Below are 22,719 nucleotides of genomic sequence, written 5' to 3'. Positions count from 1 at the left end.
CTCTAACTTGCTTAGCATTGCCTTTGTTTGCCTCACTATATTTAATACAAAGGCATTTCTCCCTGCCTGACCCTATGTGTGGCTATTGACATGATCCCGCGATACCACGCGGTATCAGCCTTCAATCGCCACAGCATAGCACGCGCTCTACCGAGAGCAGGCGCTGGAGATGCCTGGTACCGTGGATGAGCCATCACTCGAGGCTCACGAGCCATCGCCTCTGGAGGAGCGAGGAAGCGTTCAGAAGTTTCTGGTAATCAACCAGGAGGTGTCGGTCGAGGTTGATTTTCAACAGCGCAGCATTTCGGGCGAGACAAGGCTCAGAATCTTCTGCCTCGACCGCGACGACCAGCCAGAAGAAGTCGCACTCGACGCCCGTCAGTTTGAGATCGCTCTCGACAGGATCACAGTCAACGGCAAGAAGCCGGCCTCTGTGACCTACCGCGACCCCTACGAAGCTCTCGACGTCCCCAAGGAGTATGATTTGACGCCAGCACATCACACGGTTCTGAGAGAGCGCATGCGATCGCTCTTGCCACGACCCCGGAAAGATCTTGCCTTGGAGAATAGGGAATCGGTGGGCTGTTCACCGGCGGACGGTGCCCTGCGAATATCGCTTCGAGAGGCTTCTTCTCTACAATCTCAAGGCAGCAGTGGACCGCGGATTCGAGTATTGAACAATGCATTCATCGACCGAGAGGGCGTATACGAGATCGTCATACCGTTTCACGCCAGCCACATTCGAGATGGCCTTCAGTTTGTGGGCGTCGAAGACTACGACGCTCGCTACCCACATGTCTACACCCGCCATTCCTACGAGCCGGGAATCGCCTCTTGCATCTTTCCGTGCGTCGACGACCCCGGCATGCGATGCACCTGGAAGATCCATGTCAAATGCCCGCGGACTCTTGCCGATGCCTTGAGGCAGCCCCTCGCTTCGCAACCCACTTCGAAGAACTCAAGCCGCCCGCCCAAGCCGCGCTCGAGTCGCGATGTCGCCATGACAGAAGAAGACAAATTACTGGACATGACTGTTGTGTGCTCAGGAGTTCTCATTGGGGAGAAGGTGGATGAGGACGACGACACCAAGAAGATCATGTCCTTTGACATTACCGAACACCCTGCTGCTCCCCAGCACGTCGGCTTCGCTGTCGGCCCTTTCGAGCACGTGGATCTGTTCTCCGAGTTCCGCTCCGAAGAAGACGACGAGAAGCTCGGCGCCAGCGCTCTCAAGATTCACGGATACTGTCTTCCCGGGCGAGAAGACGAGGTGCGCAACTCTTGTGAAGCCTTGGCTGCGGCTGCGGACGAGTTCGCCATGACCTATGGACGATACCCTTACGACAGTTACAAAGTATGTTTCGTCGAGGACATGGTTGCGGACACAGTACCCCTGCTCTCGTTCTCGCTCTGCAGCACGAGGTTACTCTTCCCCGAAGGGATCATCGACACCGAGATCGACGTGACGAGGACTCTGGTTCACTCTCTAGCCTGCCAATATTTCGGCGTTTATATCGTGCCAAACCAGCGCACGGATATCTGGCTCACCGTGGGCATCTCGTACTATATGACCGACTTGTTCTTGGCTCGGCTCTGTGGAAATAACGATTACCGCTTCCGAATCAAGACCATGGCAGACCGGCTACTAAAAGATGACATCAAACGCCCATCGCTTCATGATCTGGGCACTTTTCTATACCTAGGAGACTCCCAGATGGAGTTCATGGCTCTCAAGGCTCCCCTGGTGCTCTTCATCTTGGACAAGCGGATGACCAAGGCTGCTGGCTCTGCCGGCGCTAGTCTCGCCCGTGCCATATCCAGAATCATCAGCAAAGCCAACACGTCCGTCTATGGCGACATCAAGAACGAAATCATATCATCTGAATCCTTTCAGAAGCTCTGTGACAGAACAGCCTCGAGCCAGTCCTCGAAACTCGAGAACTTCTGGGCACAGTTTGTTCAGGGTGCTGGTCTGCCGTACCTCGAGATCAAACAGAGATTCAACAAGAAACGACTCTGCGTCGAGGTGACCATCCATGAGAAGCAGGACACGGAACGGAAATCGCGGCCCCTCCAGAAAGATACCTTCTTTCGTGAGCTCCTGGAAAAGCGGCAGCGTGTGCCCGTACAGAACATCCCTTTGCTGTTCACTGGATCCATGACCATCCGGATTCACGAAGCAAACGGCACCCCCTATGAACACATTGTAGACATCCGCGAGGACGCAGGACGCGGTGTCAAATTCGACATCCCCTACAACACAAAGTACAAACGCCTTAAGAGGAACAAGAAGAACAAGGAGCGCGCTACTGCCGCGGCCCTTGCCGATCCAAGCGGCGAGAATCAAGAAGACGCCATCGTATTCTCGCTTGGAGACAGGCTCGACACTCCAGAGGAGATGTTGGCTTGGAAGCTCGCTGACTGGTCCGAGACTGACGAGAAAGCGATGGAGAATGATTCCTACGAGTGGATAAGAATTGACTCGGATTTCGAATGGATATTTGACGGCAAGGCCAACTTTTCTCCTTGGATGTACACTTCGCAGTTGCAGCAGGATCGGGACGTCGCTGCGCAGCAGGACACTCTCGTCTATCTGAGCCGAATCCAGGCTCACCCTATCGCTGCTACGGTCCTGACGAGGACTCTGTATGACGATCGATACTTTCACGGCCTCCGAACTATGGCTGCAGATATCCTATCCAGGCAGTGCTGGAAGAACAGTGCCGACCCCGATGTTGACTTTCGGGGTCTTGACCAGTTGATTCGCGTGTTCCGGACGTTTTTCTGCTACCCCGATAGCAACACCCCACGTCCCAACAACTTTGCGGACAAGCGGCAGTATATGGTCCAACTTGCGATTCCCAAAGCCATCTCAAAGGTCCAGTTTGAGGACAAGCACCCTCGCGAGGCACAGCGATTCTTGTTGGAGCAACTGCAATTCAACAACAACAATAACAATATCTATTCTGACCACTTCTACGTGGCTAGTCTTTTGGAGGCGCTGGCTACGAGTCTTACCTCTTCCCACTCGGCGCCTAAGAAGCAGGCCGAGATGTCCTTCAGCTTCGACTCGGACGGAGAGGGCGAGCTCGAGATAGAGGACGATGAAACCATGGTTGACACAGAGGGCAAGCAGCTTCTTGACCAGGCGCTGGAGGAGATTGAGCGATACCGCAGGATGGACGAATGGACGGCTTCATACCACAACATCTGGACCATTGCCGCGCTGAGATGCAAGAAAACGTTGATGAAGGCCGGCGTCATCCCCACCTCGCCACTTGACTTCATGCAGTACCTGCATGACGGCACCCTCGACCTGGTCCGCATCACAGCATTCGAGGCACTGATAGAGCTTGGCCTCATCCTGAAGCCAGCGGTGCTCGGGCTGCTACTCTCGGTCATGACCACATCTAGCTCGCCCTTCATGCGAGACAGTCTGTTCAAGCTCTTCTGTCAAGGACTGGCCAGCATTGCCTTCGGTGAAGCCGGCGAGCCGTCACAACCCGAGCGTCAGGCACCACCGGAGGATGGCGCCCTGGTAGTCCAGCAAGCCGACTCGATTATCGAACACAAGAAGGCCGATGTGGCGCGGAAGGCAGACATCATGGTATCCGCCGCTGCTCTCAGAGAGCAGGTCAAGGATAACAAGCAATTCAGAGCGGCGATGTGGAAGGCTGTGAACTCGCCCGTAATCGGCTGCGTCGAGAAACGCAACCTTCTCGAGCTCTGCGATGTGCTGTTCGAGGGCGAGAGCAACTTTGTCGTCACTGTCACGCATCCTACCATGTGGAAGGTTGAGTGTGTCGGAACGGCACCGCGTCTGATACTGAACTTCAAGGCTGTGCCGCGGCCGCTTCGTGAGGCTCCTCCGCCCCCGCCGCCTGCGGCCCCGGCGGCAGCTTTGCCTCCTGCACCGGTCGTTGAGGCTCGCCCCTCCGTCATGTCGCCTCCGCCGCCGTCTGAGCCCAAGAAGCCCGCAGGAAACAGGATCAAGCTTCAATCGAGCAGATCCTCTCTCGGCGCGCTTCCGCAGGCTTCGCCAGCCCCAACTGCAGCTCGTACGGCGCTGCCCTCATCGGCCTCTGCCCCGGCTATCGACTCCATATCCGTGCAGCCCGCCCAGCGAGCGGCGCTGCCCACGTCTCGGCCGGCTCCTCCGCCCAGCGTTGGCCTGTCCGCTGCCGCACCGCCTTCCAGCGCGACGGCCGACATCACGGCGCGCCCGCCCAAGGCGGCGACGTCGTCGTCGTCGAACAAGCGCAAGGCCGACGACGCGCACGCCGAGTCCAAACGCCCCAGGAAGCTCGTCAAGCTCCAGCTGCCCCCCGGCTACCAGAGGAACCTGCCCGAGAACACGCGACGCTGGATCGAGTCGTCGTCGGTGTCGCCCTCGCCGCGGGCCTCGTCCGTGCACAGCAGCGACTCGATCCGCGCTGCGGGCCCGGCGTCCCTGGCGGCCAGGTCGGGGCCTTCGTCCATGTCGCCGTCTGCGTCGGGTGGCGCGAACGCCGCTCGCAGCCCCAGCGTGGGCGCCGGCGCCCCCAAGCCTGCCCGCAGGCCGTTGCCTACGGGAGCGCCGCCTACGGCTGGCCCGGCGAGTAACGGGTCGGTTGCGGCGGCAGCCCCCGCGGCACACCCGGCGCCTCCTCCGTCTGCTTCGCCGCCCGCCGAGACGCCGAAGCCCAAGACGCTACTCAAGATCAAGTTCAAGCCCAAGGCACCTAAGCCGTAAAGGTGTTGGGGGGAAATGGTTCAGGGTGAGAAAGGGATGGGGTATGTGTGTGTGTGTTTGTATGTGTAAGAATACGGTATTTCAGGTTAGATTGTGAGAGGGAAGAAGGGGATGGATGCGTGATGACATCGCCCCCAGAAGCATTTGCTCATTTGCTTGGCGTTTGGTGCTGCGCTGGCATTAGATCGGATGAAATCGAGATCCTGCACAGCTGCATTTTGTGTATTCTTTTGTCCTTTTCGATCATGTGAGAGTCGCGTTGAGTGACCAAGTTTCTGCTTCCCAGGGGACGGAGGGGATCAAGAATGAACAATGAAGAGAGCAGAGTTACGATGACAAGCCCCTAGTAGGCAATGACAAGGCGGAGAAGGAACAACTGTTCGCATTTTGATACCCTAGATTCCGCAGTTACCCAAGTCAAGATGCCATGTTCCCACTGTCCGAGATATGGCCTTTCTACACGCCGTTTTGTAACCCAAACCATGATGATGCCACTCCCGACGATACGCCGCCCTTGTTATTCAGGTAGTAAAGCCCAATGCACCCGATCCAGTCCAAACAATCCCTCATGCACTCAGTAGCCAGCCAGATGGGCAGGTAGACACAAGCCGTCCCCAGAAGGGCGGGAGGACGGGAACCAAACGCCGTAGTATGAATGTATGCATGCCCAGAATCAGTTGCCCACTTGGATAGGACGGAAGCTCTCAGCCGCGTCTCCTCCCCGCCGCGCCGCCAGCACCAGTACCAGCACCGCTCGGAGCGCCCGTGATCCTCTCGTCGCGGCTCCTCGTCGCCCGGGTCGCTTCCGGCCCGGCCCGCGCATGCCCGCCCTGCTGCTGCCTCGCGTGTTGTTGTTGCTGCTGCTGCTGCTGCGCCTGCTGCTGCGGCCGGTGCGGCCCCGCGGCGCCGTCCCCGTAGATCCGCTGCTGCAGGCGCTGCCGCACCTCGCGGTTGTGCTGCACGACCTGCGCGTGCGGCGGCGACGGCTGGTGCTGGTGCTGGTACTCCTGGTGGTGGTGCTCGTCGACGGCCATCATCATCGCCATCATGCCGCCTCCGCCGTTCTGGTGCTGGTAGTGGCGGCGCGCGGCCTCCTCCTCCGTCTCCTCTTCCCCTTCTTCTTCCTCGTAGTCTAGCTCGTAGTCGCCGACGGGCTCGTCGTCATCGGAGGAGAGGGGCATTTGCTGCTGCTGTCGTTGTTGCTGGTGGTGGTGGTGGTGGTGCTGCTGGAGCTGTTGGTGGTGCTGCTGCGCGAGGGCGCGGCGCTCGGCGCGGTCCTCGTAGGCGGCTACGTCCTCGGCCGTGATGGCCAGGGTCGTGGGCGGCCGGCGGAGCATGCTTTGTGGTAGGTCAATGAATGTGTCGCTTTGTCTTTGTGTGAGTTGAATGCGGCGTGTTCAGGCACCGGAGGGTGTGGGTGGGAGGGGGGAGAAGAGGGCGGTTCGACGCAGTGCGCTGGGCGAGCGAAGAAAGCTCAAAAGGTGTGCCGCCGGAGTGTTTTTTGTTGGATCGCGACTAGGTGGGCTTCTTGTTTGGGAGCTATATGCAAGCAACATGTATGATCTTGCTGATCGGCAGAGAGATACAGAGAAAGGATACTGGGTAGACGTCTGTTTCTACATGTGCTGTAGAAGCCCGTTGCATCATATCACGCTTGTCGCGTCTTGAGGCAGGGTGGATGTCGAGATAGAGTGCTAGCATCCATGGATTGGTGGGGTGCGCTAGGCACTTCCCGCTGGAGCTTCTGCTGCTGTTCCGAAGATTAGGCGGCCTGCCGCATTTACAGCCCGTCCAATATCACCAAGATGACTTCTGATGCTTGTCGAAGTAGTAGAGCATTGCTAAAGTGTTATTAAGCAATTATCAAAATGCTGGTCTTCAACAGAACCTCGCTCTCTCTCTCCAGTTCGTGTACCAGCTACGAGACTTCCTCCTTGCTCACTCATTGCACGTCATGAAATTGGGCCAACCAGCGAGTCGTATACATCAGTCTCATGCATTCGTATCTCTCTTCGTATGTGTGACACACCTCCTCGCTCAAAACCCATGAGGAACATACAAAGTGAAAACCTGGGTATATATGTATCCCCTCCTCGCGCTCATGCAAATGACCAAAAAAAACTTCAAGGAAGCTCAGCCCGGCCGGCCGGGTGAAACATAGAGGACCCTCCGCCGCTACCGCCGGCGCCGCCACCACTTCCCTCTCCTCCACTACCGCCACCACCTCCACCTCCCCCAAGTTTCGTTTTCAGACTCTCCTCCATCGCCCGCCTGAGCTCCTCCTCCTCGCCGTCGTCGCCGTCGCCGCTCTTGCTGGCCATCTTCCCCTTCGCCTTCTCCAGCCTCTGGCGGTGCTCCTCCTCAGCCAAGCTCTGTTTCTTGATGTACTCGAGCACGATCTCCTCCTCGGTCCGCTCCCGCTCCCGCTCCTTGTGCACCTTCTCCGACTCGGCCAGGGCCCGCTTCAGCTCCTCGTCGGCCTCGGCGCCGGCTGCGCTGGCTTGCTGGTGGTGTTTCTGCGACTCTGCGATCGCCCGTCGGAGCGCCTCGTCGTCCTCGTGTCCCCGAGTGGCCTGGTGTCGGCCCGACTCCTCCATCGCTCGGCGCAGTTGCTCATTGTCCGCGCCATCGTCATCATCTCTTCCGCGGCCCTGAGCCGTGTTCTCCATCACGCTCCTCCGTACGGCCTCTTCGATGAGGGCCTGGTACTCCTCGTCCGTGATATCACCAGTCACTGGCTCGGGACCACGCTTGAGCTGCTCGGGAGTTGGCAACTCGGCAACGACCTGGGCGTGCGTGGGCAGCTCGCTGACAGAAGTGGCCGTACTAGGGGCACTATACAGGGTGAAGTCGTCCCGAGTCGATGGCCGGCTGCTACCGATTGTGCTCGTCTCCGCGATTCGCTGCATCTGCAGGACACTCGCACGGATTGCTTCCTCCACCCTGGCGTCCTCTTCGGGGTTGCCCCTCGAAGTCTGTCGGACCGAGTCTCTGATGGCCTTCTCAAACTCGTCGTGCTCGTCGGCAGTGTAGAAACTCCCGGTTCGGTGGTGGCTACGAGTGGGCGAAGACGTCCCCGACCTTCGAGCCCTCCATGCTTCTCGCATAGAGTGCCCTATCCTGCGTTCGTCGAATGACATGTTGCGGGTATGGAACCAGCTTGTTCTGCCCTGCGGTGATGTAGCTGTGCCCGCGTCATCTGGACTGAAAGGTGTAGCCGGAGGAGTCACGCTGCTGTCGTCTCCCTGATCGTTCTCTTTTGCCTTGCCCTTGCCCTTCTCCTTCTGCTTGAGGTGGTAGAAGCCTTTCAGCTCCTTCCTCCTGACGCCCCATCGTGCGACAATGTCCTGCTGCTCTTCTTCCGTTGCAGACTGCAGCTCCTCCATTCCCTGCAAAGCTCGCGAGGTTATGATGTAGTTGAGCACACTCTTGCTGAAGAAGCTCCTGATCTGGGCGTCCACGCCTTTCATGGCGTAGGCCGGAAGAGACCAGAACCCTAATGACACGCAATTAGTTCTGCCACCACTCACCAAGGGAAGATATCACGAAACAGCGCAACATACCAGCAGCAGGTTTGAACACCAATCCGCCAATACCTTTCCCGAAGCCTTTGATGAGGCCTGCCGCGCCCTCCTTCTCAGCACCGCGAATTGGTTGTGTCACAAGGCCGGATATGCCGTCGTACAGCCCCAGGCCAAATTCCTTGCCCGCAAGCTTGAGCCCACTGGCAAGATCCGTGACCTTTTCCGGAGGCCGGACGGTGTCATCGTTATACAGCTTTGGCGCGTTCCGGAAGCCGCGTGCGAGGCCCATACAGAAGTTAAGAGGACTCCTGACTCCAGTGGTGACGATCCTGCCCACGCCTTTGCTAGCATCAAGGGCATTCTCGAGGTTCAGGCCAGAGGGGCCGGGGTTCGGGGAAGTACTGCGACTCGGCAACTTGCCCTTTAGAGACGAAGGCGTAAGAGGTCGGTCGGCGCTCGTCGTGGTAGTAAGGTTCTCGGAGGAAGCCGCTGCGGAGGCGGAGGCTGGTTCGGAAACGGAAACGTGCTCAGGAGCACTGATAGTTAGAGAAGGATGAGACTGATGCGTGGATAGGCTGGCTCCATCCGAGACGCTAACGCTGTCCGAACGGGGGAGAGCACCAGACATCGCGGCATTGTCAACAGAGGCAGTCTCTGAGGTGACGGCCGACGCAGGCTCACGGGCCGTAGAAGAGGAAGAGCCTTTGGACTTGCATTCGTCCTTCATCGCCACGCTTCTCTTGAACATCTCTCGAGGGAAGTCTGCGATGGCCATTGAAATACTCCCCACGTCTCCAATGAGCGCCGCGGTGACGGCCGAGATCGGGTCCCAGGGCTGTTCGTCCGTGTTGTGTTCCTTCGAGCGATAGCTAAAACAATGTCAGCCGAATGCAAACTTGATCAGTAGTAGAATAGGTACCCACGGCTTCAGATCCGTGTATTTGATCAGCTTCTCCTTCACCAAAACGGCAGCAGCCAGCGCGCTCAGTCGAATCTGAGTTCTCCGGACCCGCCAGACAGCCACTCTACTTGGTGCGATCGAGCACCTCATGGCTTCGAGGTCCAGGAACTCGTGGAAACTCTTGCCCCCCACATCCGTCCCCTTCTCCTCCCTAATCTTCTCTCCAAGCTCCTGTGCCTTTGCCTGAATCTCGGGCTTGAGGCACTCTTGGATGGCGCCTGCAAGCTTCTCTGCCGTAAGTTCTGCATAGGGTATCGGGTTGGGACCGGCGCCTGCCCGCGCAATCATAGCGCCCCAGAACGGCTGGTCTCCAAAGAAGGGCACCACGACTGTGGGCTTGCCGAGCTTGATGCCCGCAGCACTCGTGCCCGCGCCGCCATGGTGGACAACCGCCGAGACGTGTTGAAACAGCCAGTCGTGAGGGCAATTGCCCAGCATAAAGACGCCATCGGGAATGCCCACAGAATCAGCACCGATACCGCCCCAACCTTTGGACACAAGCGCTCTGACTCCAGTGGCTTGGATCGCGTCAAAGATCATCCGAGTCAGCTTGTTCGGGTCTTCGACAACGATGGAACCGAAGCCGATGTAGACAGGCGGTGGTCCAGCGGCGAGGAAAGCTGCCAGGTCAGGCTCGGGTGTGTAGTTGGAGGCCAGATTGAGGAAGTAGAAGCCAGCGATAGAAATCTCGCGGCTCCAGTCGTTTGGCTTCGGAATCAATGCGGGTGACCAGCAGTATGTGGTGGGAACGTGCAGCCTGCTCAGGATGCCAGGCGCCCAGATCAGCGACATCGGCTCCAAGTCGAGGACGTTGGTCCGAAAGCGGTTGATGACATCTCCCAGACCTTGCCATGTCATCATCTCGACCATGGCGTACGAAACAAAGTTTGTCATGACCACATCGGTGTTGGTGGATTGAATATTGGCCAGCGGGTGTGGGAATGCCCGCGTGGGCGACCAAGGCATGGTGAACATCATGTGCAGCGGAATGCCCAGCTTCTCGGCAATATGAATGTGCGCGAAGCTGGGCGGGTTTGCGATGATCACATCCGCCACGAACGGTCGATCATCTGTCGTCGTCGGCAATGTGAAGCTCCTCTCATCCAGCGGCTCGTTCCTCTTGTGAGGCTTTGGCGGTGGGCCAAGACCCGTGCCCGTCTCGAAGCAGGACCGCCAGCATCCCAGAATGATCTGCTCGATACCTGTTCGACGCTTGGTGACCTCTCCACTCTTCAGGGCGTCGAAGCCGGGCATCAGACCTGGGTTCTTGACCATGAAGGCCATGAGCTCGGCAGGGTCGCCGCCGATGCTGAAGAACTCGAGGCCATTCTCTTCAACAAACTTCTGGAACGTTGCGTGAGTCGCCAGCCGTACACGGTGGCCATAGGTCTCTTGCAAGACTTTGCCGAGTGCCACAAAGGGCTGTACGTCACCTCTGGAGCCAACAATCTGAATGACTACATTCAACTTTGGCGGCGGAGTCTGGCCAGGCCGCCCACCTAGGCTGGGTGGGATATATGGCGGTGGCAGGGACTGAATAGCAGTCTTTTCAGGCGGGTAGACTTGCGATTGCAGGGCGGGTGTCAGCAAGTCGGAGAATTTGCGACTTGTCTGGTTGATGTTGATGTTGACTCTGCCATCGCCTACCTTGGGAGTCAGCTAAACACAGCCTGGGAGTGCAATTCCAAGCTCAGTGAGCTTGCTTACCTGTTACGACAGCACCAGCGGCAAACCCGGATTGTTCAAGCTGGATCTGATCGTACTGCTCGCTGTAAGCCGGCGGCGCTTCTGAATGCCCGCCAAGATCGGGCGGCAGGTCAAAGCCATCGGTGACTAGAGCACGATGCGAGTCGGCATCGTCCTCGCGGGAGTCCGTGCCGCCAGTGAGGGGAGCTGCCGTCATCGCGAGGGTATAGCGACTGGGAGGCTTGGCGACGGGGAGCTTTTGGCTTGCGATCGACCGTGGCGGTCTTGGGAGAGGATCGCGGGTGCGATCTTTATGTAAGGCAAAGATGAGAAGGCTTGCCTAGAGCTTCATGCGGCAGTTGGCAGAGTGGATCAAATAGGTAACCAGACACGAGTTCCAAAGCAAGTAAGTGGGTATGCCGGTAGGTGGTGCTCAATCTTTCAAAGAAACGGAGAGTTTAGCTAGGAGGGAAACCCCTGCCCGAACGAAGGAACGAGAGCGGGCTTGTCTCAACAAGGCCGATGGGAGGATTCAAGAGGCCAGGCCAGAGACTCAAAATTCTTGGCGAGGCAGTGTTGACGTGAGAGAAAGGGCTCGCACTCGCATCCTCCTCATTGAAAAGCAGCGTTGAGATGCAGGCGAGTAGGCAAATGCAGGTAGAGAGTGGTGGTTGAGATACACACTTGGCCATAGGCACGGAGGGAGGCGAAAGGCAAGAGGTAATGAGCAATGATGTAACACATAAGGTACCTAGACACACGCACATGGCCCTGATTGCAGGGCAAATGCGCGGGGGGATTGGGAACCAACACTGAAACCAACGAATAAAGGATGCTCAGAACGCGAGCTAAACCGGCCTCCTCCCTCCGCCCAATAAACCGCCGATCTGTCTGTCGTGCGGTGTAGTTATGACATACATAGGACGACCCAATCATAGACCGGAAACCATATTTGATCAATGAAGGGGCGAATTCGGCACATTTACCCTGATCGTGAAACTTGGTGGCTGTACCTAGCTCCAGGTATCTCAAGAATCCTGAAGAGAAAGCCTGAATCAGCAAGTTCACAGGGCGGCCTGTTGCGAGCTATGGCCCAACCCCAAGCAAGCTTAAGGTGCTGACGAGTCGCTCACGCAATGCAAAGTAGCGCCAGGCGGGCTGTGCTGCCTCCTGTCAGTTGCGCAGCTTGCGCTCCACCGTAGAAAGCCCATGAAGCGGACAGCCTCGCCCTGCGACGTAAGCACTTGGCCATATCCTAACTGCTCAGAGCGACGACTAAGCCTCTTCCAGAGGAGCCATGCCGAGTATCATAAACACCTTATGCTTATTAGCATTGGGGCCGGCATGTTAGCTGATTGCGTATCCTCCGGATGTTTAATAGTGCTGCCTGTCGACCAGCAGCACATGTCACCCGTGGACGTACCTCACTGATCCCTTGGCGTTCAACGCAACCAGGAGGCGAGGTGCCAGCTCAGAGCCCAGAAGCACAGTTGAGGAGAACCTAGTACTGCATTGTTTTCTAGATCTACCCCGGGATATCGTACAAAGAGCCCGTCAACGCAGATAAAATTGCAAGCAACCCCTTCCGCTCGCTCGCCCACGCGAGGAACAAGGTTCCCGCGAACCGAGGCCACAGCACTCAACTAGGTGCTGCTCACTAGCCCCAACAACACCAGGTTTTGAAATCCTAGCCATCTCTCCACGTCCGCACAGGGTGCTTCCATTAGTTCATGAGAGCACTCCTGCCCGCTCATGCCGTGATTTCCATCGCACAACGTAACAGATCACAGTCGCTGCAGGACTGGTTTCCGCGTGGCGAGTTTCCCCGTTTTTCGCCTCCCCCCTATTTAGCTAGAGAATCGTCGAGTGATCTTGGCGATAACTGAGGAAAGAGGAAGGCGTTAGCAAACCCGAACCCAGCCCACATCTCGGCACGCGAGAGAAGACACATACTGTGAAGAGCGACAACGCTGAAGATGAAGACCAGCGACAGAACCAAGACGACGACGGGGTCGACCTTGAGGCCGGGGGACTCGTCGGTGTACAGCCCTGCAAACGCAAATATTAGCATCTCATGATGAAGTGGCACTGTCAATCCCTCCTGGACATAGGGTGGTTGGTCGTGTGAGCACGTACTCAGCATAGTGCTGCTGCTGCCACCGGCACCCGCCGCGCGCGTGCTGCTGGGACGCGCATTGGCAATCTTCTCCTTCTGGTCGGCGGCGGCGCGGCGACGGATCTGGGTCTTGGCTCCTCCTGGGGGCGCGGGCGACGAAGGCCGGACGGAGGCGCCAGAGGCAGCAGCCCCGGGGGCGGGCGACGAAGGGCGGGGAGAAGACTGTCAACATCATCCGTGTCAGCAAGTCCCACAAGGCATCTGGAAGATGGGGATGCAAGAGGCATCACAAGTCGCGCGGTGTCGGGAGAGCTCCGAGCAGTGATCGTGAACCCTCCTCCCTTATGCGATCAAACGAGCCCAATTGCGCCAGTCCGAGAACGTACCATAGTACTCGACGATGTGTGAACAACCGGAAAATAATTCAAATATGAGACACAAGGAGAGAAGAGAAGAGGAGTCACAAAGCGTGTGAGAGCTGGACGTGAGGTTGGACTGGGTTGGGTTGGATGGAGATGAGAGAGTTGATACGTTCTCCCTAAAAAGCTCCGCTCACAAAAAGACCCTCTGCAATTGAGGCCACGGTTTGGAAAGGGCCAGCCCCATGCCTCGATTACTGTGGGCTGGGCTGGGCTGGGGAAAGTTGAGGTTGGTGGGCCCGTGCGTCCTACGGTGCGTCCTACAAGTACAGTGGGTTTTCCGACACACGAATTGGACCAGCGCTACAAGTAACTAAAGGGGAAGCTAGTCCAGTCTGGCCTGGAGGCTTTGGCAGGAGGCGCCTGGAGCAACAATCTAATCTGACCTCAAATCTACTCCTACCTACCTAGGTAGGTATGGAGTACTGCGAGCTTCTTGAGTTTCTCCAAGTGCAATAGTCTACCTACAGCCTACAAGTACATTCACCTCGAGGAGGAATTTCTCGTCTTTGATTCCGTGCCGCTGGACATATCTTTACCCTTCAAAGCTTTTGACGGATCGAGATATATGCTGTCCAAAGGCCCTGTGAGAAAGGGACAAGCAACGAATATCACCCCGTTGTCCAGCCAGGTAAGTCAGGTATTTGGTAGACAGAAGGCTTTCTCGCTCGATCCGCACGTTCACCAGTATATCAATTTGGCAAAGAGACTATATGTATAAAGACCTCGAAGGAACCGCTCACCGCGGTCATTTGAAGGTATCCTGTCTTCCCCGTTTGCTTTCCTTTTTTGCCCCCTCGCTCGCCTTGCTCTACCTCATCTGCATGATGGGGTCCGCTGTGTGTAAAACCTGTACAACCATAAAATGACAACAAGAATGGATTCCGTAGAATTTGTGAATGTCCATGTGTGTGGGGGGGAGTGTGTGCGCGCGTGACACGAATACGATTTGACCCTGTCTGCTCGCAGACATTACTTGTATAGGTAGGTGGTTATGACGAAGAGAGGTGTAAGGTAGATAGCCCAGCAAGAGAAAGGAAAAATAAGAGGTGTAAGATTGACAAATGAAACATGAAAAAAGGGGGGGGTGCTCTCGCCCTGTTGATCGGTCGATGATGGCGTATGCAAGAACACGCAGGGACGAGGCTGCGCCGACGCAGTTGCAGGCGTTCGCCTCTAGTCCAGTGTCCACCGTGGGCGTCGAGCTGCAGCCTCCTATCCCCAGACCATAAAAGCCCTAGCCGATCGCCGTGGCCGAGACAAGGCCATGCGGTTCCTGCTGTTGAAACCCATGTGCTCTTCCTGCGCCAGGAGGGCCACTGAGACAGAGCCTCCTTGCATGGTGCTGTCCCGAAGACCATATGCTCCGGCGTCAAAATTATGCTCGACAAAGAGGGGTTCCGTGGTGTGGAAATATTCTAGAGCCAGATCGGCCGCTCCTGCAGCCGTCGTACTATTTGCAGAATTAAACAGTAGAGCATGTCGGCCGATACACCCGGCAGATTCGTCCAAACGCCTTCCGCTATGATCGAGCAAGACTCGATTTGTGCTCTGAGAGAACAATGTGTGCTCTGGGTTGAAAATGGAACAAAGAGAATGTGACCTTCTAGAGTGTGACGTCGAGGACCAGACTGACGTCTTGAACTGTCGGGCCCGCAAGATCCTCGAGCACCGGAATCAGGTCAAGCAGTTCATTATCGTGCGCATCCGAGAACCAACTGCTGATAGGTACAGCATGCTGGGGGTGGAAGATGTAGGAGGTCGGCGAGTTATCGATGATGATGGTGTCCTTCAGGTCCCGTCCGACCTGCGAAAGGTCTTTGACATAATTGCCTTGGTGGTTGTAACAACTTTCGCGGAACAACCTGTGGTGGACGACATTGTGAATATCCAGCTGATCAAGTAGCGGATCACCATACTACATGTCATGTCAGCGGAACGGCCACCATGGCCACAGAGCAATGTGAATAACATACCTTGGAGACTGATGCGGTAAACACAACGACTTCGTAGAGCTCTCCAACTCGCTTCATAAACTGGTCAACGCCCGGCCGCTTTATGACATAGACATTGTGGTAATTTCCCTCAATCTCTACTGGTATCGTAAAGTCGGCTTGGTGGAGGATCTAACGCATCGTCAGTCGATGTGTCAAGGACCCTTCACTTGATGTGTACATACCTTGAAGGAGCTGTGAACCAAGGTCTCGTCAAGATCTAGAACCAGGCATTTTCTGCCTTTTAAATGCGGTTCGATCGGGGGCAGCAGCGCCTTCTGCTCCGGAACATCAGGGGCGGCCAGTGCCATCATTGGGTCAGGTTGAGGAATGGGTGCACTCGAGGTTGACGGTGGCGGTGGTGGGACCTTTGGCAAGATGTCGGATGTGGCGGGCTGCTTCTCCTTTTGGTTTGCGGTGCTCTCCTCGTCTTGCATGTCGACATCACCATCATCGTCTTTGTGGTTTGCCCTGCCTTGGGAAACATCCGCAGTTCCTTGATTTGGCGGCTCCACCGTCACGACTGGAGCACCGGTAGGTACGGTCCTGCTGCTGGCCTCCCCATTGCCCTGGTCAGGAGTTGCTTGTTGGTCTTGTGCGATGGAGGTGGCGGCTCCCTTCATCCTGGACGATTCGGGGACCGCATGGGCCGGCTGCTGGGCTTCCTTCTCGGATATTTGCTTTGCAGGAGCATTTTGGTCCGACGGCGTGATTGTTCTGTGGCTGTGGCTTGCGGTGGTTGGCCGAGGAGGGATCTTATCCAACTGCTTCACCGGCACATTCTCCTCCCCATTCTCCAGAGCGTTTGCGTTGTCGGGCACCCCACAGCAGCCTAGCAAAGCAAGCAGGCCACCCTTCTTCTTCCGGGCTGGAGCAGCCGCAGTCGCAGGCGAGTTTGGCTGTGTGTTGCCGGGTGTACTTGTGGGGGCTGTGCCGGATTGCTTGCTTGACGCGCTCCCGTTCCGGCGATGACCCATCAAGCTCCCCTTGGACTCTTTCGACTGACCATCCATGCTGCCTCTGGGATCGCTCGCTGTGGCACCACTAAGGCCTGTAGAGGTCGGCGACGGTTGGTGTCTGTGAGAGGATGATCTGGACGGTACGTGGAGCAGGCCTCGTCCCTTCTTGGAATTGGTGGTTTCTTCGGGCGCCAATGTCTCTTTTTCCTTGGATGATGTCTCCGGAACCATCTCCACCTGTGATTTCTCCTCGATGTCTCGTGACATGTCCTTGCTTCCGGTCGTCTCTCCGTGGTCTCTTGGCAGACTGGCGACGGTTTATAGACAGAAACTACGATTCCCGTTAGCCCTTTGTCGCCGAGCTGACAATAACCCGCTGCTCCAACACAAAGTGTCTCTGTTGCGCAACCTCGGATAGCAGATAATATGGTTCGGCTAGGATGTGACCTGCCCTATGATCACGCGAGAGGATGCGAGCCGAGCTGCTGCGTCTTGTCTTGAAAGAGCGAAACCAAGGTCAGGGGTGTAACGAGATGTCGCGGCATGCAACCGACCCCGAGACCTCACAGGCTGCAAATGAGAGAGGAAAGAAGAATATGCAGTGTGACCAACCTCTTCAAGCAGAGCGCTGCCAACCAAGCCAAAAACTACCTCGACAACTACTCCGGCGATGTCAGGCCCCAGCAGGCCAATTCCCGATAGCACCGCCCACCGCTCTTTGAGACAAACGGGACGTCGATGTCGATGCCGAACGGGCCACCGTGCGCGCGCGCTCCGATGCAGGCTGATCCGGAGAGTCGAATAGGATCACGTCGGTGCAGGATCCTGGGAGTTTCCCGCGCGAGCCTCAAGAAAGAGACAAGGAGAGGCGGTGGTGGCTAGGCGGATGGGGGAGAGTGAGGAGCCGCCGGGAAATTAAGGCTAAGAGATGGGCTATAATCGCACAGTCGGCTTAGAAGGGTGCATGGGCGACGACGAAAAACGCGACAATTGCGGGAGATTCAGAGAAAGTTGGACGCAGTACGGATTGGGGGAGGGCGGGTTGAGGAGGCTGAAGAGGTGAAATCGCAAGCGAAATGATTTTATGGAACGCGGAGGTCAGTGATGGACCAGGAGCACAGACAAGGTCGTAGGAAGGGCAAGGCAAGGTAAGGTAGGCGATGGGCGCGCAGAAGCAGGTCGGGCAGGGTGCGCTGGGGGGGGAGCACTGGGTGGTGGACCGTGGTGGTGGTGGTGGGTGCGCGGCGGACGGGGATGCTCAGAGGTGCAGCCAGCGAGCCCAGCGAAGGGGGGGAGGAGATTACCCATAGGCCAGATGGGAAAGGAGCATTTCGAGGTTCCTGCGGGACGAGTGGGAGCTGTTAGTGCAGACTTGACCTCCCACACGGTATCGCGTACCAACCTGGGAAATCCTGCAGACTGCGCCGGCTTGCCAGGTTCCGGCCTAACAGGGCGCTAGCAGGGGACAAGTTCTCTGGACCTGGACCTGGCCCCAGCACGGCTCTAGCTTCCATGATCCAGTTCTCGAGACCGGCCACCCACAGGCCTTTGAATGGACGGCCGCGGGCCTGCCCATCTTCCATCAACTGCCCCCCTGGTCCATCGCTGCAAATAGAATTGCGATTTAATTTGTACTCACCATACCATTCTGCTTTGCCAGAGACGGGGTACGAGCGTCTCGTGGTTGATGGTTTTCATCTTTCCCTTGTGGGAAAGGCTCTTCCAAGGGTTGGCTTCCCTATCTCCATCAGATCCAGATTGAAAGAGAAAGAGATAGCAGCGTCATCAAAGAAGGAGTACAAGTACTTGTACAGGTGCTCCGGACGGAGGAGGTGGACTCCTCCTGGCTGGATCCCATTCGTGAGCCTCAAAAGCTGCCCACGCCACGGACCGTCTCTGCAGCGCCGCCCGCTTCCTCTAGGCTACCTAGGAGGTACCTAGCAGCCAGCCAGGAGCCCAGGACAGCTTCCCGGCTTCCAGTCCGCACTGGCTTCACCTCACAGCACGCTTCTGCTTCCCACCCACACCACCTGCACCAGTCAAGACAACATGCAGACAAGACAAACAGCTTTGCCGTCGCCCACTTCGCCACATGCGACGGTGCGGCAGTAGCGCAGGCCCTTGGTGCGTGCGATGTATCCGTCAACTGGAAGAGGCGAGCTCAGAGCGAGATGGTCTCCAGCGGGTGATGCATGCTACGTGAAGTTCGCTCAGACCTGCATGATCCTCCCCTTGTCGCCCTCCGCAGAACATCTCGAAATTAGGTGTCGGGAGTGAGATCCAGAAGGTCGAGTTAGCTGCTGCGAGAAGCGGAGAACCTGAGCACATCCCCACGAAGTCGTGGATCCAACACACTGATTGGCCGCCTAACCGCCCTCTGCAACAGTACTTGTACACTGGGCGAGTCTGGGCGTTCTGTTGGCGCCCACCCACACGCTTCCCATATCTCTTTGCATCCAGAGCTTCAATGGCTCCAGGCATCTCCCCCGTACGTGGATCTCGGCGGGCCAGAAATAACCAGCGGCATGATGCCGCCCAGATCGGAGAGCAAAGCCGGTGCGCTGTCTCTACTTGTACTTGGACAAGTAGGGTGACTGACTGGCGCGGTGGAGATGCTGGATTCTAGCTACAGTTTAGGTGAAACGGAAGCCGCCCGAGCAGCGAGCATTGACGGCGACTCGCCCGGAAGCCCGGAAGCGCAGGCACGCTCGTGTGATTGATTGTGCACAATGCCTTCTCCGAGGAGGCGTGCAGGGCAGACAGGCTGGCAATTGGCAGCGAGCCCAAGTGTCAAGTTTCGCTTACCTGCCCGTGGGGTTCAGGGACGTGGATAACTACTGGGGCGTCGCAATATGCGTCGACTGTAGAGGATAGACTGCATGGCATTCGGGCATATCATGCATGGTTTGGGATTTATCATTTCCAACATCCCGCCGTCGCGCCACTGTCAAAAATGGCATTCACTCGGGTCTAGGTGAAGTTGGTGTGAACGAACCAAGCTTTGCGAAGATCGCCGAGCACCACCCCATATGTTGTCAAGACAGCATATCGCAGACAACGAAGCCTGGAGGGATCCACGCAGGATGGAGAGCGGGTGTGGCACCAGCTGTCATGTGCTGGCCATAATGACGTTGAAGCTGTGGCTGGTACTTTAGCCATCAGGTAGCGCTCGTGCCTCGGAGTTGAATCTGGGGTACATTCACATGCCGGGCATTCTGTCCCAATTCCAATTGCACTTGACTAGCAGACGATCTCCCACCGCGGGATGCCTTGCCTCAAGCATACCATCCATCAGTTCCAGCAGCTGTAAACATCCGGAAACCATCGCATCTCGCGGCATACGGCCTTTTCAAGTGGCCACCGTCGCAAACCGCATCGCATCGCATCCCTGCCAGCCTAGAACTGCTTGCACTGCGCGGCACATACACCGTGGGATCCCCCGACCATTCTCCCCTCCATGGAGCCATCCCCGATATCTCGCCATCGGTAGTCAAATACAACCTATCTGTGAGCCCTGATCTCTGTCGAGACCGCGGGAGCGCGCATATCGCGCAGACATGGCTGCGCAGTCGACTCTCCGCCACTCGGCGGCCGAGGAGGCCATCGCCGCCTTCATTGACAAGTACAGCGACCTCATCCGGACGCGACTGCGCAACACCTCTCGCACGACCCGCCTGCTGGCCACCCTTGCCCTCGCGACCTCGATCATCCTGAGTGCGGAGGGAGGGCGGAGATGGTGGAAGTCGAGACGGGACGAGAAGGAGCAGGGCCGGAAGCTGGTCCGGACCAATTCCTGGCTACACAACAAGGATGGCTCGCGGACCATCTACGTGCCCTACAAGGACAGCACTTCCAAGGTTGTCATCCACGGGACCAAGCCGCTCACCTTCGATGCCCACCGCCGCCTCTTTCTGAACCCGCCTCGCGTGTCGGGACTGGGCGACGGCGTGGTGCCGGCAGCCCAGACCAAGCCCGGGCTCAACCTGGCCTTCCTCCACCAGTTCCTCAGTCTCATGAGCATCATGATCCCTAGGTGGAACAGCAAGGAAGCAGGCCTTCTGCTAAGCCACGGTGGCTTCCTCATTCTGCGCACATATCTATCGCTGGTCGTCGCCCGCCTCGATGGCGAGATCGTGCGCGACCTCGTGGCAGGCAACGGCAAACAATTCCTTTGGGGGATCACCAAGGTTCGTCGCGCGATTCCTGTGTCTATGGTTCGTTGTTCTGCGTCATCTAACAGTGCGAATAGTGGTGTGGGCTGGGTGGCATTGCTTCATACACCAACGCAATGATCAAATATCTCGAGTCCAAGGTCTCCATTGCCTTCCGCACGCGTCTCACGCGATACGTTCATGACCTTTATCTGAACGAAAACCTCAACTACTACAAGCTGTCCAACCTGGATGGCGGAGTCGGCCAAGGAGCCGATCAATACATCACCCAAGACCTCACCCTCTTCTGCGCTGCCGCGGCGAACCTCTACTCCTCTCTAGGAAAGCCATTCGTCGACATATGTGTCTTCAACTACCAACTCTACCGCTCCTTGGGACCGCTAGCTCTGACAGGCCTCCTGAGCAACTACTTCCTGACTGCAAGCATCTTGAGGCGCCTGTCTCCGCCTTTTGGCAAGCTCAAGGCCGTGGAAGGCCGCAAAGAAGGCGACTTTAGAAGCCTTCACGCCAGGTTAATAGCCAACGCCGAGGAGGTCGCCTTTTACGGAGGTGCGGATATGGAGAAGTATTTCCTAAACAGAGAGTTCAAGTCACTCAAGAACTGGATGGAGGGCATCTACATGCTCAAGATCCGCTACAACATCTTGGAGGACTTCATCCTCAAGTACAGCTGGAGCGCGTACGGCTACCTTTTGTCATCTCTCCCGGTCTTCCTGCCCGCCTGGGGTGGTCTCGGCGGTGCTACAGAGATCGCCGAGCAGGTTGCCAACTCGAGCAGAGAGCGCAGTCGCATGAGGCATTTCATCACCAACAAGCGCCTGATGCTGTCCCTGGCCGACGCTGGGGGCCGGATGATGTACTCGATCAAGGATTTGGCAGAACTGGCCGGCTACACTAGCCGCGTCTACACTCTCATTTCGACCATGCACCGCGTGCATGCTGACGCGTACTATGTGCGCGGCCGCGAGAACGAGCTCTACTCGCTCTCCGACGTCCAAGGCACAATGCAAAAGGGCTTTGATGGAGTTCGCCTCGAGAACGTGCCTGTCGTCGCGCCGGGTCTCTGGCCTCAGGGAGGTGACGAGCTGATCGAATCTCTGTCTCTGATTGTGCGCAGGGGCGAGCACCTGCTGGTATGTCACAGACACATCTTCCCACCATTGCTGATGATACGACTGTACTGACCAAGCATTAGATATCAGGGCCCAACGGCGTCGGCAAGAGTGCCATTGCGCGCATCTTTGCGGGCTTGTGGCCCGTCTACAGGGGTCTGGCAAGTCGTCCCAAGGCCACCGGGGAGGATGGCATCATGTTTCTGCCTCAGAGGCCGTACCTCACGATCGGCACTCTCCGCGACCAGGTCATCTACCCGGACGGCGAGGCTGACATGCGAGAGAAGCGGAAGAACGAGCACGATCTCAAGCGCGTCCTTGAAGACGCTCGCCTGGGCTACCTGCCTGACCGCGAGGGCGGCTGGGACACGCGCAAGGAGTGGAAGGACGTCCTCAGCGGCGGCGAGAAGCAGAGGGTCGCCATCGCCCGCCTGCTCTACCACGAGCCGCAGTACGCTTTCATCGACGAGGGCACTAGCGCTGTGTCCAGCGACGTGGAGGGCTTGCTATACGAGACGTGCAAGGAGAAGGGCATCAGTAAGTTTTCATTTTTAACCCAATATCGTCTGACTCACGAGAGGGGCACACCGAAAACTGACCAGCGATTTTTTTTCCTTTCAGCTCTGATTACCATCTCGACCCGTGCCTCGCTCAAGAAGTACCACACTTACAACCTTGTGCTGGGCATGGGCGAGCACGGAGACGAGTGGGCTTTTGAGCGCATCGGCACGGAGCGGGAGAAGATGCACGTGGAGAAGGAGCTGGCTGACCTGCGCGAGCGCCTAGCCCAGGTCGAGGAGTGGAAGAGGAGAAGGGATGAGATTGAGAAGGAGCTGGCCCAGGTGTGGGTTGAAGGAGGCGATGCTCTCAGCCCGCCTGTGCAGGCGGAAGTCACTGGGCCGGCGGCAGAGGAGACTCAGCCGTAGCGCGGAGATTTGATCTTGGTTAGATAAAATACTCTCTGCCCATAGACAGATGATAGTGTACATCATGATGGGATCTATGCTTGCCGCCTTTTTTTTGACCATAGCGCCCACTTGTTTG

General features: G+C 57.3%; 6 protein-coding genes across 6 annotated transcripts; 2 read left to right on the top strand and 4 right to left on the bottom strand.

Moving 5' to 3' along the window:
- Positions 1–169: 169 nt before the first annotated feature.
- E0L32_003280 (uncharacterized protein) lies at positions 170–4,732 on the top strand (the record flags this gene model as incomplete). Its single annotated transcript, XM_031137563.1, has 1 exon — positions 170–4,732. The coding sequence occupies one exon, from the start codon at positions 170–172 to the stop codon at positions 4,730–4,732; it is 4,563 nt and encodes a 1,520-aa protein (XP_030998873.1).
- Positions 4,733–5,436: 704 nt separating this feature from the next.
- On the bottom strand, positions 5,437–6,069 carry E0L32_003279 (uncharacterized protein; the record flags this gene model as incomplete). Its single annotated transcript, XM_031137561.1, has 1 exon — positions 5,437–6,069. The coding sequence occupies one exon, from the start codon at positions 6,067–6,069 to the stop codon at positions 5,437–5,439; it is 633 nt and encodes a 210-aa protein (XP_030998872.1).
- A 786-nt stretch (positions 6,070–6,855) lies between these two features.
- E0L32_003278 (uncharacterized protein) lies at positions 6,856–11,120 on the bottom strand (the record flags this gene model as incomplete). The annotated part of the gene is made up of 4 exons (XM_031137560.1): positions 6,856–8,228; positions 8,296–9,125; positions 9,180–10,860; positions 10,925–11,120. The coding sequence occupies 4 exons, from the start codon at positions 11,118–11,120 to the stop codon at positions 6,856–6,858; spliced, it is 4,080 nt and encodes a 1,359-aa protein (XP_030998871.1).
- Positions 11,121–12,746: 1,626 nt separating this feature from the next.
- On the bottom strand, positions 12,747–13,408 carry E0L32_003277 (uncharacterized protein; the record flags this gene model as incomplete). The annotated part of the gene is made up of 3 exons (XM_031137559.1): positions 12,747–12,952; positions 13,040–13,241; positions 13,406–13,408. The coding sequence occupies 3 exons, from the start codon at positions 13,406–13,408 to the stop codon at positions 12,747–12,749; spliced, it is 411 nt and encodes a 136-aa protein (XP_030998870.1).
- A 1,245-nt stretch (positions 13,409–14,653) lies between these two features.
- E0L32_003276 (uncharacterized protein) lies at positions 14,654–16,658 on the bottom strand (the record flags this gene model as incomplete). The annotated part of the gene is made up of 4 exons (XM_031137558.1): positions 14,654–14,989; positions 15,075–15,356; positions 15,415–15,564; positions 15,618–16,658. The coding sequence occupies 4 exons, from the start codon at positions 16,656–16,658 to the stop codon at positions 14,654–14,656; spliced, it is 1,809 nt and encodes a 602-aa protein (XP_030998869.1).
- Positions 16,659–19,948: 3,290 nt separating this feature from the next.
- Positions 19,949–22,601, top strand: E0L32_003275 (uncharacterized protein; the record flags this gene model as incomplete). The annotated part of the gene is made up of 4 exons (XM_031137557.1): positions 19,949–20,578; positions 20,641–21,696; positions 21,759–22,212; positions 22,297–22,601. 4 exons carry the CDS (start codon positions 19,949–19,951, stop codon positions 22,599–22,601), a joined length of 2,445 nt encoding a protein of 814 aa, XP_030998868.1.
- Positions 22,602–22,719: the final 118 nt, after the last annotated feature.

Source organism: Thyridium curvatum (genome assembly GCF_004353045.1).
Source record: "Thyridium curvatum strain D216 chromosome Unknown NODE_14_length_560046_cov_85.173820, whole genome shotgun sequence".
In the NCBI taxonomy this organism is placed as follows: domain Eukaryota; kingdom Fungi; phylum Ascomycota; class Sordariomycetes; order Thyridiales; family Thyridiaceae; genus Thyridium; species Thyridium curvatum.
This window is presented reverse-complemented; position numbering and strand designations above follow the sequence as displayed.